This window comes from Microtus ochrogaster, chromosome 2 (assembly GCF_000317375.1).
Source record: "Microtus ochrogaster isolate Prairie Vole_2 chromosome 2, MicOch1.0, whole genome shotgun sequence".
Classification (NCBI taxonomy): Eukaryota; Metazoa; Chordata; class Mammalia; order Rodentia; family Cricetidae; genus Microtus; species Microtus ochrogaster.
In genome coordinates, this window is record NC_022010.1 from 40,680,672 (window position 1) to 40,694,407 (window position 13,736).

Genomic DNA, 13,736 nt, shown 5'->3' on the forward strand with positions numbered 1-13,736 from the left:
AGAGACACACTGACTGAAAGACTCCCCAGCCAAGGTCCCTTAATGTGTGACCACCAGCAAACAGCAGCCTGCTCGGAGGAGGAGCTTGAGAGAATAGAGGATTGTTAACAGTCCCAAGGTGGAGTGGGGCGGCGCCTGACCAGGAACAAGGCTTGGCAGCAGAGCCCGTAACTTAATGGGTGACCTTGAGGTTGTGTGCCCTTCTATGAGTTTGGCTTGGAAAGTTCCTGAGGTTTCCTTGACTGCTGGCTAGAGGGGCTGTCAGAGCAATAGCTGAGTTGGATGAATAGGTGCAGGGTGTTCATGTGGAGGAGAAATGCCTGTCGCCTTCACTTTTTTGTTGCTGTGATAGACACCATGACCACAAACACATTGGGAGAGGGTTTATTTGGTATATAAACTTCCACATCATAGTTCGTCACTGAAGGAAGTCAGGGCAGAAACTCAAAGCAAGGGCCTGAAGGTAAGACAGAAGCAGAGGCCGGGGAGGAGTGCCGCTGCCTGGCTTGCCCTACATGGGTTGTTCAATTGCTTTCTTCCACACCACCTGGCAAGAAGGCATTTGGAGCACCCATAGTGGGCCCCTCCAAATCAAGAAAACGCCCTACAGATTGCTTACAAGCCGATCTGATGGAGAAGACATCTTTTTAATTACTACGACCCCTTCCCAGATACGTGTCAAGGCATTAAGAACCATACAGAGCTGGAATGGAGGGAGACACAGGCGGAGACCCTACAAGGCTCAGTCAGGAAGGGCTGAGAACTGATTCTGTCAGCACTGACATGAAGCCTGGATGTTCTACCATAGGGACAGTCTATTTAGTCAGGGTGTTGGCTCTCTCTCTCTCTCCCTTTCACTCTAGAGATGGCCGACTCTAGAATTGTTTCCTGGAAGCCTTGGGCGAGAGGCTGGGAGTCGTGGAAGAAAGAGATCAGAGCAGAGAGGGGCAGACTAGTGTTTGTGTTTGAGTCCATATGGTGACTGGCTGTGTCCTCTTGTGTGCAGGAATGTGGGGCCTGGTTAACAATGCAGGCATTTCAACATTTGGAGAGGTGGAGTTCACCAGCATGGAGACGTATAAAGAGGTGGCAGAAGTGAACCTCTGGGGCACGGTACGCACAACAAAATCCTTCCTCCCCCTTCTCCGGAGAGCCAAAGGTGAGTTGGGGATCGACAGAAGTACTTGGCCAGGCAGGAGAGAGGGGTCTGTGGCTTTCAGAAGTGGAGCAGATGAACTGGGATGGTGGTGGACATCTATCTGTAAACCCAGCACTTGGGTGACCGAGGCAGGAAGACCTTGAGGTTAAAGTCAGCCTGTGATACATAATGAGACCCTGTCTCAAAAACACACAAGAAAGGTAGTTCAGTTGTCTGTGCACTCGGGCTCATGGGTCGTAGAAGCTTGTCCTCTAGGAACCAACAGCTGTTCTACATGCTGTTCCATCGCTGTGTAATGCTAAACAAATATTAGCATGTCCCGTAGCTTAAAAATGAGATGTTGTGTTATTCAGTTCAAACAAAACCAGAAACTTGGAGAAGAGACGCAATCCCCAAATCATATAAAATAGCCAAATGTGAGCAAAACCATCTATAAAGTCATGAGATCTGACTTTTCCTCTGGAACAGCAAGCCCTTGGGACAAAAGGTACCAGATCCCCAGATCTGCCCCAAGGTCTTGGCAGCATAGGCATGAACGGGGTTCAGTCTGTAGGCTTTGTGAGGAAGCTCAACCTTTCAGTGACTTCACACTGGGGGGTGGGGGGGTAGGTGTTCCTAGGGGCACACCTTGGGCAAGCTGACCCAGGTCAGCCTGGACTGAGAGGGATTTACCCCAACCCTATGGGGAGTTAATGCTGGGCCTGTGACCGAATGCTTTTGAGGGCACCATTTTCTCTGTGCCTGAGTCCCACAGTGCCACCTAATGTCCAACCTTGAAATCAGCTTTAAAAACCGGGCCCCTTCTCCTGCCCCAGCCCACTTCTTTCTGGATCTGGTGTTGGGAATAGCCCACCAACCCAGGTCCTCCTCTCTTCTGGGGTGTTCAAGGCTCCCTTGTGCCAACCTCGTTCTGGGCACTCTGTCTTCTGCGCTCTATCTCCATCCCTAGCTGTGCCAGCGGTCAGTACCCACCTGGACTTGCCACATTACTTCTCTGTGCACCTGACTGGGGTGCACAGAAGAGTTTTAGCTTCCTATTCTCCCTGACCAGCATCAGACCCTGCTTGGAGTCGATCACAGGTCCACACAGATGTAGCCATTCCATGTCCCACGGGCGCCCAGTGTGTTTTCACCCCATGGTATGGCCACCAGGCAGGCTTTGGCTGCCATCAGCCAGTTGTGTGTTGCCTAGTCTACTGCACCCTCCTGGTCCACAGGCTTGTTTCTCATTTGTTCCCCTTGCCTGGTCCTGCCTGGCACAGCAGGACCCTTGGGGAAGCTGGGGGGGAATACTGGTTAGCTGGGTGGCCCAAGAAGGTCCCCTGCCAACGGACGGTTCTAAAGCTGTCCCCGCCGGGCCACCGCGTCACAGGGCAATGCCCCCTGAGCAGATGTTTGCCCTCTTCTTCTATAGGCCGTGTCGTTAATATCAGCAGCATGCTGGGTCGCATGGCCAACCCAGCCCGCTCGCCATACTGCATCACCAAGTTCGGGGTAGAGGCTTTCTCTGACTGCCTGCGCTATGAGATGCACCCTTTGGGCGTGAAGGTCAGTGTGGTGGAGCCCGGCAATTTCATCGCTGCCACCAGTCTGTATAGCCCTGAGCGTATCCAGGCCATCGCTAAGAAGATGTGGGACGAGCTTCCCGAGGTCGTCCGCAAAGACTACGGCAAGAAGTACTTCGATGAGAAGATTGCCAAGATGGAGACCTACTGCAACAGCGGCTCCACAGACACCTCCTCTGTCATTGATGCTGTCACACACGCCCTGACTGCCGCCACCCCCTACACCCGCTACCACCCCATGGACTACTACTGGTGGCTGCGAATGCAGATCATGACACACTTGCCGGGAGCCATCTCTGACAAGATCTACATACACTGAAGAGGCTCCTGTGTCCTCTGCCATGGGATCTGGTGGGAGGGGGAAGGCTGAGGGGAGGGAGTTCATACGGTTACCTTTTGATGATTTGCTGTGGAACATCCACGGTCGTAGGAAGACTTATCTTAGCATTAACCTTACTTGTTCACGTGGTGGTAGGCCTTCACAGATGTGGGGATCACAGGTGGGTGACCCTAAGCCTCAAGGCCAACATGGTGCTTCTATCTAGTTCAAGTTGATTTTATACAAATATTTGTGGGAAATAGCTTTCTATTAAAAACAGATTATTAGACTAGTATCCAAAATCATTTCTAAGCCAAAGCATCTGTTCAAAATATTTATCCCATTTAATCCTTAAGCTAAAAAAAACAGATTTTTTTTCTTGTGTGCAGGAAGAATTTGCAACTCCGTGGCACGTGGGTGCAATGAAATACCCCTTCCGTTGCACCCAGGTGGTCCCGCTCGTGCTTGGGCATTGCCGTAAAACTCATCACATTGTGTTCCAGGGACACCTTGGACCCATTGATCCTTGAACCCTCTTACCAGCAGAGTGTCTTCTCTTGAGACAGTCACACCAGGTGCTACTGTGTGTTCTCTGCCCGTCCATGGCACTGTGTGACTGGTGGCCAGCAGCCACTGACTCTCAGCTGGCTAGGGAGGGGAGATCTAGAGGTTGCCAGCTGAGGTTTCTCCACCATCTTTGAAGACTCAGGTTGGGTCTGGGCAGAGGTGCTCTTTGCCTAGGAATATGGTTTGGTTTCACCTTGGACAGGATTGGTGCTATCCTTGGGGCTGTAGACAGATTAGCAGTGCCAAGGCTGGGCACTGAGACATCTCCCTAGCAAGGGGTCTGGGTGCCTACTGTCTCATGTGCTTATGTGGTGCATGCACACTCGCGCGCACAGACACACACACACACACACACACACACACACACCTGCTCCACAGGACTTCAGGGTGGTCACCTCTCCTTCCTACTGTAAACATTATTTTTTAATTACGCTGAGACACTGCTAGGCAGTCTGTGTTGCCCATCAGGAAGGTTTGAATTTGAAGGCTGCCTGTCCCTGCAGTTGATCAGGGTCTGGGTATTTGGATCCAAACCAAGTACTGCCTTCTTCCTGGTGGTGTCAAGCCGTGAGCTAGGGAGTGCCTTTTGCGGCAAAATCCCGACCTGCCACCAGAGGGAGCCATGCCTCCTCGGCTAGAGTCTGCTCAGGCGTTTTTTTCTTCCACACAAGCTTGAGGTCCTCCAAGAGCGTTTGACCACCTACTTGGACACTGCCTGGGAACAAAGAAAGAAGCAAAGCCCCTTTAGAAACGGTGATCCTTACACTCCTAAGCAGCTGTCTGACCTGAACCCGGAGCCCAGGGTCAGGAGAGAGCAAAGGAACCTAGGCAGCTAGACCAGGCTGCGGGGTGCAGCCTTGCTGAAGCTAAGAGGGTTCCACAGAGAGCAAATTCAGCTTGCCGTTTGGGCTTTGGACCTCTCCGGATTCAAACAGGGGTACCCGGTTCCAGCCCCTGTCTTCAGGCAAGACAGATGGTTCCTGGGAGGGAAGGAAAGAGGGAGGCGGGGCCTCAGGGTCCAGAGAGCTCCCTCCCAGCAGCGAGCCCACGGCAGCAAGCCGCTTTTGTACTGCAGTGACTGTTTCCAGCTGGAGCCTTCAGGTGGCGTTTTTACGTCTTGGAGAATTTGTTTTCGTGCTTAATAAAGAGATTGGTTGTAACACGTGGAGAGTGGCCTGGAGTTGCACGTCCACAACCATCCATCACTGGGAACTAGAAGGGGATTAGAAGTGGCACATACTTGAGTCCCGAGTAGAAATAAGCTGAATGCTAGAGAATCGCCACCGGCATCTTAAGCTGCAAAAGAGGACTGCCTGGTCAGGCTCTTGTGATTTATTTTACTTAGGATTACGCTGACTGTCTTGCTGGCCCTGTGTTTTCCTCTGTATTCTTGTAACTGAAAAGCCTGAGGCTACCAGGCATGGCCACACACCCTTTTAATCCCAGCACTCCTTAGACAGAAGAAGCAAGCTGACCTCTGTGAGCGCAAGATAAGGCTGGTCTACGTAGGGAGTTCCAAGCCAGCCTGGACTACACAGTAAGACCCCTGTCTCAGAAAAGAAAACCCCAGTGTACCTTCCCTCCAGATAATCTCAGTGGTAATTCAACCCCCCCCTCCCTTCCCTTGTTGCAGCTACCATCCGGCTTGGACACAGGACTGCCTTTGATCTTTACGAGACAGGTGAGGTGGGCAGATCACAGGGTATTCCCATTTTATAGGTCATATAACCGAGGCCCAAAAGAGGAGGGTGACTCGTCCAGCGTCAAGGGGTGGGGACAGAACATCCAGCCTCCAGAGTTATGTGAACATGTATTTTATTGCTTAATCCTCAATCACTGGCATGTTTTTATAACTGCCAAACTGACCAGTATAGCCAAGAGCCTGGCATTCTTTGTCTTACGGGCTCCTTCCCATGGCCTTTACGGCAGGGAGATGGGCTTGCAGTGTGTGCTGGCTCCGTCAGCCCAAACCTTTGGTTGTGCCTTTGAACCTCAGTTAGTTCCACAGGCAAGAGGAAGGAAAGCATTTCGGACAAAACCTTGAGTGGGGGTGGGGAGGATAAGGATGGGGCTCAGGTTGGGCTTAGCCTGCACCTAGGACTTCAGCTGGGACCTCTGGCCTGCTGCAGCTAGCGTGAACCCACCTTTGATGGCTGGAAACGGACAAGATTTTTGCAAGACTTTTCTGCCTGCTAAGTCAACGCGAGCCGAGCTTCACATTCCACGGCCACCGCAAGGCCAAGAGGCCACGCAAGCAGGTGACGAGACCACCTGGCCTTGCCTGTCACAAACTGCTAGGGCTGTGCCCCTGCCACCTATGGCAGGGAGTCTTGAGCCTCCCGTGGCGAGGTCTGTTCACTTCCAGTGTTTCAACCCTGCTCTGCAAATCTGTGGGCACTCTCCTAGGACAGGTGAGTGAGCACCTTCGCCCAGCTCGGAGAACCAGGTTAACAACCAGACTCCTGTGTACAGTGCCAGACACACTTACCCAGCCAGTTACACCTCTCTGCTGATCCTTCCAGCTGCCCTGGCAGGCAGGCAGGGCGGGGTCAAGATCTCGTTTTACAGATAAGGTAACAGGCTTTCCCAAGTCTTTCATCACGTGAGGGACAAAGCCGACTGGCCAAGCCTGAGCTCACCTCCAGCCCAGAGTCAGCGAAGCACGAAAAACAGGACAGATGGTACCAGGATCTAAAATAAGGAGGGGAAAAAAAATACCTCGATTATGTAACAGTAAGAGGAATCTCTAAGCTCAAGCACAGTAACGATCCCAGAACACGGCCACACAAACCAGCTCCCCCTGCCCCCACCCCCACTCCATAGGCATTCTAAGCAGGGCTCCCTGGGAGGCGGTGCTAGAGGAACCCTTCAGCCACCTTGTGGCAGGCCGATACTGTGCCCAGTGGGCATTTCAGAGGACAGGTTCTAGAAATGCTTGAGTCCACACCCCTAAGGACTTGAGAGACAGGGGACCAGGGCTTGGGACAGACAGGATTGGTTTGGCTTAAAGAGCACAAACAAAGAGATGAAGGCACCAGGACTGCTGTGGAGATTACCCAAGGCTACAAAGCCTTTCTGGTCTGCACAGTCCTTAGAGGATGGAGATTCGTGAGTGACAGCTTCAGAGGCGTAGTGTGAGCGTCTAGGATGGGGACCAGGGACCGTAGTTTGGCCAAGGGCTAACAGAGGCTGCCTTGGAGCTTGATCCTCGCTAGTGACAGAGGACTCAGTACCCGGAAGTCTTTCCTTGGTTCTAGAAGATTTAGCCAAAGGCGGAGTCAACCCTGCCTCTACTGTCTAGCCTCAAGTCTTGGGCACATGACTTTGGCTCTGACCCAGACCTCCACAGAACAATTGACATCTCAATCCTCTTGATATTTGGTAGTGGCTAAGTTAAGTTCAAGAGCTCAGGTCCCTCTTTTGACAAGGCTCCCATACCCCTGGCGTGTGAACGGGAGATTTCAGCCGTGGTTACCCCGTCCCTCACGGACAGATGACACGTTCTGGGCTGGAAGGCCGGCCGAGTTGCCTTCAGGCGTCCAAGAACTTTTCACCTCTGGCTAGGTGCTAAGAGCCGCTTGCTCACACGTGCCCTCTCATCTCCTTCCACGGGAGGCGAGTTGGTTATTAGTGATGGCGAACATTATGCCCATTTTGCAGATAAGAAACCAGAGCCTCAGGGAGGTTATGTGATTTATGGGAGATCATAGTCAGTGTGCCAAAGCAAACGCAGCATTCAAGTTTCTGCCTCCGGGACTCCCTCCTCTTCCCCTAGTCTCCATCGGGACCCGAGATCTGAGCTAGACTTAAGTCAGAGATGGAACAGTGGGCGATGTGGTAGCATTAAAGCCAGCCTCTTCCCAGCCCACAGTTTGCAGAAGGCGGAGCAGAGGGGAGGCCCGGTTTTCTTTGTCTTGTGCCATGTCCAAGGTATTGTCGAATGACCATGCCCTTGATGTGAGGGAGCAAAGAGTAGAGACAGGAAAGATTCTAAGGCAGGGCTGGGGCATTCTGCCTTCCCATTCTTGGACATGTATCAGGAGAGAGAGATGGAGGGAGGGGGAGAAAGAATATGAATGAGGATTCCGGAGATGCCGCTGCCCAGCGACTTTGTCCTGCCCCCAGTGAGAATTAATTACTCTCTTACATGTCAGGCTGGTCTCGCTTATCCAATTAGAGGTGAACTTAATTACAGCTCCTGGAGTAGCCGCACTGGGCTCCTCAGAAGTAGAGCAGACTGGCCGTCTTCCTCGGTTTCAGCTGTAGTCTTCACGTAAGGAATGCGTGGCTCTGCAGCCACCTCTTTCCTCCTTTTGCTGTGTTCCACCGAAAATATTTAGTTCAGAAGTTGTGCTGACGAGGTGCAGGACCCACCACAAGCAACAAAGACAGAACTGCAGCCATACCACCCTGAATATGCCCCCCCATCTCGCCTGATCTGGGAAGCTAAGCAGAGTGAGACCTTGTTAATACTTGGGAGGAAAAACAAAGATGGAAGCCAGGCTCTGTGTTGTGTATCTGCCTTCCCAGCAGAAAGACAATCAGGAACTCAAGGCCAGCCTGGGCTCCAAAGCAAGGGAAGAAAAGTGAAGCAAAGAGCAGCAGGATGCTAAATGAGAAAACGCGAGATTTACGGAGCAGCAAGGGCATCTTCAAGGAAAGGGGACAAAGAGCAGGCCCCTTCCTGCGTCTTCTCCAATACTCGGGGTGGAGGGGGTAGAATTAAGAGCTACCTGTCCTCCAACTGCAGGAGATCTAGGGTGAGATGTTCTTCCCAGCCACGCTGGCTGACGTGGTGGGGGATGGGGTGGACAGACCACACCACTTTCTAAACTGTTGGGTGCTCAGGACACCCTGGTGTTACAAGACAAGTGTGTGGAAGTACCTGGGGAGGGGAATGCAAGCAGGCTGTAGGTGTTCCACTGTGGGAAGCTGGATTTCCAGAGGCCTGGTCTGACAGGTCAAGTGCTGAAACTTGGGGAGACAGCATCTTTAAAGAAAAAAGCACAGTAATTTGGGGAGTCTGGAAGAACTGCAGCACCAGGAATAGGTGGGGTGAGATACGCAAAAACTGGTTTAAGTAGGATCTCCAAAGCCATCCAGGCCCTGGCTCCAAGAACAATTGTGTAGGAATCTCTCAGGAAACTGGTTCATACAGCAAAGGGGAAAATCAGAGTCATGGCCGGCCAGGGAATGTGGCTCCGTGATGGAGCACACGCCTAGTAAACAGGAAACCCTGGGAAAGCCCAGCACCACAAAACACACAAAAACACCTAGAGTCAGGAACTAGAGTGGGCCCAGGACTTTAATTCTTCAAGGTAACTCCAAAGTGGAGCTGGAAAACAGAAGGCTGGAGGAGAAGAGATGCTGTAACATGCTGCTGCAGTGACATCCAAGCGGGGCAGCCAGGCAGTGGTGGCGCACGCCTTTGATCTCAGCACTCAGGAGGCAGAGGCAGGTGCCTTTGTGAATTAGAAGCCAACCTGGTCTACAGAGTGAGTTCCAGTGAGTCAGTACACAGAGAAACCCTGTCTTGAAAACAAAAACAAAAACAAAAAAAGATCCCAGCAGTGTGTTTGGGTGGGATGGAGGTGACATTCAACCCCAGCCCTTGCTCCACCCTTTGTGCCCCGGAAACCCCTCTCATGCTCGAGGACAGCCCACTGAAACTCTCAGTGCCTAGACACTGGAACTTTCTGAGATCCCTCAGAGTTCCTGGGTTTGACAGGGAAGGGGCAACATGTAGGCTCTTGTCTCAGTCACGGTTCTGTTGCTGTAGGAGACACCATGATCAAGGCCACTCTTAAGAAAGAAATTAACTGAAGGCTTTCCTACAGCTTTAGAGGCTTCCTCCACGGTCATTATGGTGGGAGCAGGGACAGCACTGGGAAAGTAGCTGAGACCCTTATGTCCTGATCTGATGGCGTCAGGCAGAGAGGGGGACACTAGGCCAGGTGTGGGCTTTGGAAATGTCAGAGCCCCACCTCGAGTGACACACCTCCTCCAACAAGGCCACACCTCCTAATCCTTCCCAAACAATTCCACTAGCCAGGGACCAGGCATTCAAATCTTTGAGCCTATGGGAGCTCTTCTCACTCAGAACTTCACATCTCTGAACAGAGAAGGACAGTGGCATCTTGTCCTGGGTTTGAAATGGGCTCTATGAGAACCACCACAGCTGTTGGGGAAAATCCTGCATGTTTTCTAGGTGAAAAACTCCATAGGTCAACAACAACAACACAAAAAAGGAGATTGGGGAACCTAGAGAATTTGGCTCCTTGGGGCCAGGATGGTACAGCTTCTGCCCTCTGTCCCAGGCCCCAAGCTCACTCACCCAGGATCTCCACAGCAGCTGGACCCCTGAACTTACTGCGAGCAGGAGCCATGGGCACCCTGCTCTGAGAGGCTGTCCCTGCTCCTCTATGTCCCCTAACCCTTGAGCATCCCTGTCAACCCTACAGGTTGCAGGGATCCAGACAAACGGGAGGCACACTTTTCCTCCCAGCTCGTCCTGAGCTTGATGATGTGAGACACTGGTTACTGAGGTGACTCCCTCAGAAAAGTTACAATGTGAGATTTCCCTCTGTATGCTGTGATTACCATTGATTAATAAAGAAACAGCTTTGGACCTATAGCAAGGCAGAACTTAGCAAGGCAGGGAAAACTAAACTGAATGCTGGGAGAAAGGAGGTGGAGTCAGGAGAGAAGCCATGTAAGCCCTGCCAGAGCCAGACGCTGGAACTTTACCTGGTAAGCCACAGCCATGTGGCAATACACAGATTAATGAAGATGGGATAAATTAAGATATAAGTGTTATCCAATAAGAAGCTAGAGCTAATGGGCCAAGCAGTGTTTTAATTAATACAGTTTCTGTGTGGTTATTTCAGGGCTAAGCAGCCAGGAACCAACAAGTGGCCTTACTATAACAAAGTTAAGGTTTCAATTACTGTGATGAAACACCGTGACCAAAAAGCAAGTTGGAGAAGAAAGGTTCTATTCGGCTTATACTTCCACATGTAGTCCATCACTGAAAAAATCAGGACAGGAACTCAAACAGGGGAGGATCTTGGAGGCAGGAGCTGATGCAGAAGCTGTCTGGCTTGCTTGCCAAACCTCCTTTCTTATAGAACCCAGGATCAGCAACCTAGGATGGCCCAACCCACAATAGCCTGGGCTCTCCCACACCAATCACTAATAAGAAAATGCCCTACAGGCTTACCTACAGCCCCATTCTATAGAGGCATTTTCTTTCTTCTTTTCTCTTTTTCTTTCTTTTTTTGGAGGGGAAGGAGTGAGGCTTGAGACAGGGTTTCTCTGTAGCTTTGGAGGCTGTCCTGGAACTCACTCTGTAGACCAGGCTGGTCTTGAACTCACAGAGATCCACCTGTCTCTGCTATGGAGGCATTTTCTTAACTGAGTTCCCTCCTCTCAGATGGTTTTAGCTTATGTCACATTGATAGAAAACTAGCAAGTATTATGAGTAAGGAAAACAACGATCCGGGGTGATGCCCGAATCCTCACTGCTAATGTGAGAAGTTTGGAGCAGGTAAAGGTTGCCCCCAAGGCGACCTGCCTACTTTGTGGGATGCCTGGGTGTGGTGGTCTGCACAACCCCCTGCATTCTACAGAGAGTCAGAAAGTTGACAAACTGTTCACGACAACATTGACTGTTTTGGCAAAGGTTGTCTTCCAAATAAATCTTGTTTATCTACTATGTGTGTGTAGGGGGGTTAGCCAGCATAGTAATGGAAGGAGAGAAAAAGTCTTGGCCACATCCCGGCCCTTTGCCCTCTTGTGTATGCTGTGAGAGCGTTCAGGGCCCTGGCAGGAAGCTCACTGGAGCGCCCAAGTGTCTCTTTTGAGTTTAGAGTCACGCAAGTGCTTGTGCACATGGGTCAGGGGTCACTTGCAGCCCTCTGTGAGGATAGACGCCTCTCCTTTGGCTGCTGTCACCATCTGGCTGCCGGTAGGGTGCTCTGAGCAGCCATGGAGGAAGCCTCAGGCCCAGCCAGCCAGGAGGAACTCCCAGAGCTTCAATTTCACGCACTCTGCTCTTCAGCTATGAGTTCCTGCCTAGAAAACACCCTGTGGTGTCCTCATGACATCTTATTTCCAGTGAAGCCTGCTGAGATTCAACAATGCCATGAGCTGTCCCCATTTCCTACCTGTGCCCCACAGGGAGGGAGCCTGTCCTTAGGGAGTGTAAATGAACTCTACATGAAGCAACCTCCCCCTCTCTGAGGCACAGGGTTTTGTGTACACACACACACACACACACACACACACACACACACAAGCACGCGCGCCCTCCTTTGAAGTGTGTTTTCCCATTTGTCTCAGTCACTGATTTACTGTGTGACTGTGGTCACGGTCCGACTGTCTCTTCTTTGAGCCTTGGTTGCCTGTGCACACAATCAATCAGTGACTCTTCTGTGACTGATCCCAAGTGCTTGGTAAGAAATTCACTTATACTGAGGTCTTGTGGAAGAAAGGGTTCCACTTTAAAAAGAATGAGGGGAGGAAGGGGAGGAAAGAAAGGGAAGGAGTGAGGAGGAGCTGTTTAAAAAACGTTGTCCTAAATGACTTCACAACTGCATCAGAATTCTTTTTTTTTTAGTTTTTAAATTGTTTTAAATGTACTATACATTTCCCTCCCACCCTTTTCCCCCACCCCTCTTTCCTTCCACCTTCCCCCTGCCCCCTCTCAATTTACTCAGGAGATCTTGTCTTTTTTCCCCCTGACTAGGGAGACCCATGAATGTCTCTCTTAGGGTCCTCTTTGTTACCTAGGTTCTCTGAGATTGTGGTCTTTCGGCTGGTTTTCTTTATCTAATGTCTATTTTCTACTTACGAGTGAGTACATGTTATATTTGTCTTTGTTGTCTTTGTAGGTCTGGGTTACCTCACTCAGGATGGCTTTTTCTAGTTCTGTCCATTTGCCTACAAATTTCAAGATGTCACTGTTTTTACTACTGAGCAGTACTTCATTGTGTAAACGTGCCACATTTTCTTTATCCATTCTTTAGTTGAGGGGCGTCTAGGTTGTTTCCAGGTTCTGGCTATTATGAATAATGCTGCTATGAACATAGTTGAACAGATGTCCTTGTGGTGTGAGGGTGCATCCTTTGGGTATATGCCCAAGAGTGGTATTGCTGGGTCTTGAGGTAGATTGATTCCCTATTTTCTGAGAAACCACCATACTGATTTCCCAAGCAGATGTACAAGATTGTACTCCCAAGCCCAGGATAGCCAAAACAGTCTGTATAATAAAGGAACTTCTGTGTCAGAATTTTTATGAGTCTCCTACTAAACGCTCATGGTTAGATTTAACCACCTCGATTCCGATTCCCAGGTCAGATGCATCTTCTCTCCTCCATCTGCAGCCGGGGGAGGGAGATGGGAAATCAAAAGGGGGAGGCATCTCCCTTGAAACAGCCCCAGCTAGGGTTAAGTCAGTCCTCAGAGCTCTCCTGCCTCCTGGAGTTGGGACCATTTCAGGCCTTTGCAGGCCTTTCTTGCCCTGACACCCGTGAGAAATTGGTAAGGAACTTGCAAGAGTGACAAGCCCCCACCGCCGACTCCTGCACCTGCCTGTTCAACACAGCTCACCTACCATGGAATTACCCTCTTCTCTTTACAGACGGGAGAACGTGCTCAAAGAGATGAAGGGGCTTGGGCCAGGTGTCAGCACATGATTTGAACAGAGTAATTTTGTTTTCTGATACCCAGCTGAGGCCACAGCAGCCTCTGTGGCCCAGCCAAGAGTGGCATGGCCATGCTCAGTTCTTGGGAGTCCCTGTGACAAGCTGTCCTCTTACAACCAGGAAAAGGAATGCCCTGTTCAGCCACAGGTCTAGTGTGTTTCGTGTTGATGCAATGAACACCATGACCAAAAACACCCTGGGAAGAAAATGGCTTATTTGCTTCCTTCCACATCACAGCCCATTGGAAGGAAGCAAGGAGGGGACCTAAAGGCAGGAACCTGGGGGCAGAAACTGAATGTGAGGTCATGGAGGAACACTGTTTACTGGCTTGTTCCTTGTGGCTTGCTCAGCCTGCTTGCTTTCTTTCTTTTAAAATATTTATTTGTTATGTATACAATATTCTGTCTGTGTGTCTGCCTGCA

At 50.8% G+C, this 13,736-nt stretch overlaps 1 protein-coding gene and 1 non-coding gene across 3 annotated transcripts in view; both read left to right on the forward strand.

The window, feature by feature from the left end:
• Positions 1–3,348, forward strand: part of Bdh1 (3-hydroxybutyrate dehydrogenase 1) — a 33,156-nt gene extending 29,808 nt beyond the window's left edge. For both annotated transcript variants that reach the window (XM_026785416.1, XM_013351009.2), the window contains exons 6-7: positions 1,007–1,159; positions 2,574–3,348. In XM_026785416.1, coding sequence (XP_026641217.1) covers positions 1,007–1,159; positions 2,574–3,043 — 623 coding nt within the window. In that variant the 3' untranslated portion in view covers positions 3,044–3,348. The remainder of the gene's footprint in view (positions 1–1,006; positions 1,160–2,573) is intronic.
• Positions 3,349–11,075: 7,727 nt separating this feature from the next.
• Positions 11,076–11,220, forward strand: LOC113458309. The gene has a single exon (XR_003378698.1). It is a non-coding gene; the product is annotated as a U12 minor spliceosomal RNA (small nuclear RNA).
• Positions 11,221–13,736: the final 2,516 nt, after the last annotated feature.